This window comes from Octopus bimaculoides, chromosome 19 (genome assembly GCF_001194135.2).
Source record: "Octopus bimaculoides isolate UCB-OBI-ISO-001 chromosome 19, ASM119413v2, whole genome shotgun sequence".
NCBI classification, from domain to species: Eukaryota; Metazoa; Mollusca; class Cephalopoda; order Octopoda; family Octopodidae; genus Octopus; species Octopus bimaculoides.
The window spans coordinates 45,131,912-45,137,593 of record NC_068999.1 but is presented as its reverse complement, the minus strand read 5'-3'; the positions used below and the strand labels follow the sequence as shown (position 1 = coordinate 45,137,593).

Genomic DNA, 5,682 nt, shown 5'->3' with positions numbered 1-5,682 from the left:
ATATATATATATATATATACACACACACATATATATATGCGATGGGTTTCTTTCAGTTTCCATCTTTCAAATCCACTCGCAATGCTTTGTTTGGCACAAGACCATGGTAGAAGACACTTGCTTAAGGTGCCACACAGTGGGACTGAACCCGGAACCATGAGCAAAAGCAGAATCACTGCAATAAAACACATTGACTCTTTAGTATTTAAACTGACCATCTCTGACCAGTTTTAATGTTGAAACTGACCAGATTCAGCCTGTAACACCTACCCTACAATGTCATTGTTAATATAAACGATCTCATCATTGAAATCTTGAAGCTACCCAACAGTGCATGATTGATTGAAAACGATTTGAAGAAATAAGCAATACTTTTGACGGAGTGATCTGAATGCCAAGGGGTTAAAGAATGTCGAGGAGTTATTCTATTGAAATAAGTCATTAGATAAGAAACATTTAATTCCATACTGAGGTGTTAGTGTTTAAAGGGGAAAAGAAACTGAATTAGAAAGAGAATCACATCAGACAGATTCACAATGATTCTAAGAATACAGATTGCTGGACTTTGTTTGGGAAAATGTTAATCCCTCTGTTCATTTCAACTAATTAAATGCCTAAAGACTGGTCTAAATTAAAAGCTTTCATTATCCTTTGTTGAAAATAAGATTGAAAATCGACACATATACAGACGTATATATACATTCACAAATATGCACATATGTCTGGCACATACTGTCAGTAATTACTCAGGGTAGGCAGTTGGTGATGTTTATATAGTAAAACACGTAAAGAAATAAGCGAAACACAGGCACAGGACTAATTTGAAGGCAGAATTACTTCTGCCTTTATAATACATAAAGAAAACATTGTTGTAGGAATGTACGCAGCATGTGTACTACAGCAGTACTAAACGTAGTTTCAATACTGAGATTGAAAAGCAAGGGCGAATTATGCCTACATAATAGTTTGTTCTCCATGCTGGCATGGATTGGACAGTTTGATAGGTATTGGCCAGCTCAAGGGCTGTCCAGGTCCCATTTGTCTGTTTTGGCATGGTTCTATGACCGGATGCCCTTCCTAATGCCATTCAACTTACAGAGTGTACCGGGTGCTTTCACATGGTGTTGGCACCGGCACTTTTTACATTCGATAAATGGACAACCCAGAATCGGATAATGCAGGACCGGTTTCTGACTCTTCAAATACGCTTGTCAACGTAAATTTGATCAGTCTTCATCAGCTGCATTTGCCTAGACAATATTTCAAATATTGCTACATCGATGCCAGTATACTCACCTGAATACTTTGCCGTTAACAGAACGAGAGCAGTGAAAAAGTTTTCAATGAAAAATAAAATATTGCAATACAAATAAAAATGTATTACTTTCCAGTAAAATGAAACATAGGTAAGTTAAGTTAGAGGTTATAACAACCGTCCCAGGATTACTTGTGTCCAATGAATCCATTGGTGTATTACCTATATTTAATGATGAGCATTGGTATTAAAGCTCATAAATGATAGGCAATGATAAGAATAAACCTAAGTTTATCAATATTCAAGGAAAGCAAAAAATAGAGATAAAATTGATGAATAACAATTGATTTACATCAATTATCATTTATTAATTAATTACAAAAAGACAGTATCCCAATTAACAGCTGTTTCTGTTAGCATGATTCCAAGGCTTAACCACCACCACAATAATAATAATAATAATCATAATTGTTATCATTGTAAGTAATTAATTGTAGCCATTTGAATCACGGAACTTAATCAGAGTGGATAAGTAAATAAAATTAAATTAAAAGGGAAAAGAAGAAAGTGAGAATGGTGATAATCCATTCATGCTACATGCTGACCCATATTTATATATGCATGTGTATATATACATGTGTGGAGGTGCAATGGCCCAGTGGTTAGGGCAGCGGACTCATGGTCAGAGAATCGCGGTTTCGATTCCCAGACCGGTAATCCAATGAAGGTTAGTGACAGTAGAAGCATCCTGCCATAGAAGATCTCCCTTAACTCTTTTGTTACCATATTTCTGTTGAGAGGCTCTGTGTTTCTTTCAATTAATTTTAACTATAACGAAGAATTTAGTAAAATAACTTCGTTATCATTAAGCAGTTTCAACCAGGTTGGTATTGAAAGGGTTAAATTCCATCTGATCCAGCCAAGCATGGGAAAGTGGATGTTAAAACGATGATATATATATATATATATATATATATATATATATATATGAGAGAGAGAGGAAGAAATGTGTGTATATGTGTGTATATATGTGTATTGATTTGTGTGTGTATATATGTGTATCGATTTGTCTATCTGTTAAAACTTAATCAGTTTTGTTTGCATTTGACCTCATCTATAATAAACAGGTTACTTTAAATATTTGCTATTGATTAATATTTGAACAGCATTTCATTTCTACTTTACTAATTAATGATGGTTATTTGAGTGATTAGCCTGGAGAATAATAATTATATGTAGAAAAATAATTATAACAAGACAAGGATGTGTTATTGTCTTCATCTTCTCTGTTAAAATTAGTATTCTTTTTCATCTTCACTGTAAATTTACTGAGAAAATGATGACACGGCATATGTTATGTTTATTAGAAATTATGATCGAATCAGTTTAAATGCTTTTTGTTTGTGATGTTAGTGTGGAAAACTTGTTAGCATGAATTAGATGGAAGTGTGTTTTGTTGTAGGGTTTTTACAGCTGGATGCACTTCCTGTTGCCAACCCTGACCTGTTTTTTGGAAGTGAGGGTTTTTTTTTTGTTCCAGAGGAGTTCATGAGTTCAACCAAATAAAGTGTCTTCTACTATAGCCTCGGGCCGACCTAAATCTTGTGAGTGGATTTGGTAGATGGAAACTGAAAGAATCCCGTTGTATATATATATATATATATATATATATATATATATGTATGTATGTATATGTTTGCATGTCTATGCCATCGCTTCACAACCGATATTGGTGTGTTTATATCTCTGTAACTTAGCAGTTCAGCAAAAGAGACCAACAAAATAAGTACTAGGCTTACAAAAGAATAAGTCCTGGGGTCGATTTGTTCGACTAAAGGTGGCTGCTGTCAGTTTGTACCAGGGTCGCCATCAAGACGTCAGGTATTCTGGGACCCCATACTACTGGCTTCCTCTGTGAAACAGGGTCAACGGCAGCCTGTCAAAAAAAATGAGCCCCTGCAAAGTACAGCGGCTGCTGCAGCAAACGGCACTGGCCCTTCTCTAAGGCAATGCCACTGCGGTCAACCACAAGGTATGGCTGAGCTCACCATTTGTTCCGGGGTATGTGGCCCATGGCCCCCCCTCCTACTCCATCTTCTACTGATTTACCCCCACCTTTGGTTTTTCTTTTCTTTCTTATCTCTCTCTCTTCCTCCTTCTTTGTCTTCAAATGTCAAAGGTGACCTCATACACCAATTTATATCAACACCACCTGGCGTTTATTTTCTTTGATAATTCTGTAATGGTCGTTGACTTCTGAGACATTATAATTCTTCTCTCTTCCAGGCTCAATGGTTCAGTCGCTGTCATGGAACGACTCTTGCAACATGCTGGCCACTCTCTCAGACGACCGCTTCCTCATATACTACTACCCTAATGCCATCTACGTCGACAAAGATCTCCTGCCAGAAGTCACCGAAGAGAAGGACACCAGGTAATTTCACAAGTTGTTATACTTTGCTTTCCTTTTTTTTTTTTTTTTACTTCTTATTTGTGTCAGTCATTCGACTGTGGCCATGCTGGGGCACTGCTTTGAAGGGTTCAGCCAAACTACTGACTCCAAGAGTTTGATTCCAGGCAATGACCTGAATAATAATAATAATAATAATAATAATAATAATTATTATTATTATTATTATCATTATTAGCTACTGCCTCAGTGGTCTTGCGGGTATAATAATAATAATAATAATAATAATAATAATTATTATTATTATTATTATTAGCTACTACCTCAGTGGTCTTGTGGGTATAGACACAGAGACATAGCAACGTAAAACCTTGCTTGACAAGGTTCGATTCTGCCTCTCGGCAGTTGACGTTTTAATGATGGTGCATCAGCATAGCCGCAGCTCTAAGCTGAAACTATATATAAAAAAATAAAATAAAATTAAAAAAATAGTAATAATAATAATAATAATAATAATTAATAATAATAATAATAATTAATAATAATAATAATAACATTGAAAAAATACCTTAGGAATGAGAACCCAGGTTCGAAATTTCCCCAAGACACCTGATGAAGGCTGGAGGGTATATCAGCCGAAACGTTGTGTTAACAAACAAGATGAGGACAAATTGCCGTCAAATGTAAATAGTGTAAATAAAAAGATTAGATACTCTGTTACTAATCTTAGCTATCATAGAACAGTACATTATATATATAACATAAGGAAGGAAGCTAGAGGCAACATAAAGACAAAAAGGAAAAATTCAATTCTCAATAACAGTGGCTGAGGGTGTAGGGTAGCACCTATATTGCTAGAAACAATAGTCAAAGACCTTTATAGACCCTTATATATATATGACAAGCTTCCACACAGTTTCCATCTACTAAAGTTACTCACAAGCCATTGGTCAACATAGGGCTATAATAGAAGACGCTTTCTCAAGGTACCATGCAGTGGGATTGAACCTATATATATATATATATATGACTGACTTCCTCACAGTTTCCATTTGCTAAATTTACCCACAAGGCATTGGTCATTATGGAGCTATAGTAGAAGACACTTGCTCAAGGTCTCAAGGTACCATGCAGTGGGATTGAACCTATATATATATGACTGACTTCCTCACAGTTTCCATCTGCTAAATTTACCCACGAGGCATTGGTCATTATGGGGCTATATTAGAAGACACTTGCTCAAGGTCTCGAGGTGCCATGTAGTGAGATTGGACCTGTGGTTGTAAAACAAGCTTCTTAATCACACAGCCATGCCAGCGCCTGGGGTCTAATGGTTGCATGAAATATTTGGAGATGTTGCAAAGTGTCTGAGAACAATTCTTTATGACATGTCATACCTGCAAACTCTAAAAGAAGTGGTGATGTATGATGTTAGAAAGTTTGATAATAATTTAATAAGATGACACACGATAATTCCTGCAGATGTGTTTATGGAATATGTGAGTTTGGAGAGAGAGCTAGCAATTCTGTTAGTGTATTTGGTCTGTGCTGCTAACGAGTTATGAGTTTATTGGCTGTAATTTAAAGCAACAATTAATACATTTGTGGAAATTGTAATGTTTGGTGAATAATGGTGATGATTAAGACAGGAGAAAGCTAGTTCGAAGACTACAGATCCAATCCATCACTGGAACTGTAAAAATGTGTAAAACTTTCCAGAAGTTTATCATTTAAATATGTATGAGCATGTCTAGATATGCAACTATATGCATGAGAATACATACATAAAACATATAAATCTGCACGTATACATACATACATACCCTGTTGTTGATGTTGAAATTCCAATGAAGGAACATTGGATCTAGGTTAGCAAACCGATTCTTTCTCTATTGGCAAGAAATCTTGAAATAAACTGAATAATGACATACATACATACACACATACATATATAACTGTGTCTCAGTATATACTTCTTTTGTTTGGAAATATTTTATTTTCTAAAGTATGAAGCCAA

At 35.4% G+C, this 5,682-nt stretch overlaps 1 protein-coding gene across 1 annotated transcript in view; it reads left to right on the top strand.

The window, feature by feature from the left end:
* The window catches only part of LOC106881077 (intraflagellar transport protein 80 homolog), a 295,274-nt gene that overhangs the window by 164,009 nt on the left and 125,583 nt on the right, over positions 1-5,682 (top strand). The window contains exon 13 of the mRNA XM_052974707.1: positions 3,542-3,689. Within this exon, the coding sequence (XP_052830667.1) occupies positions 3,542-3,689 (148 nt within the window). The remainder of the gene's footprint in view (positions 1-3,541; positions 3,690-5,682) is intronic.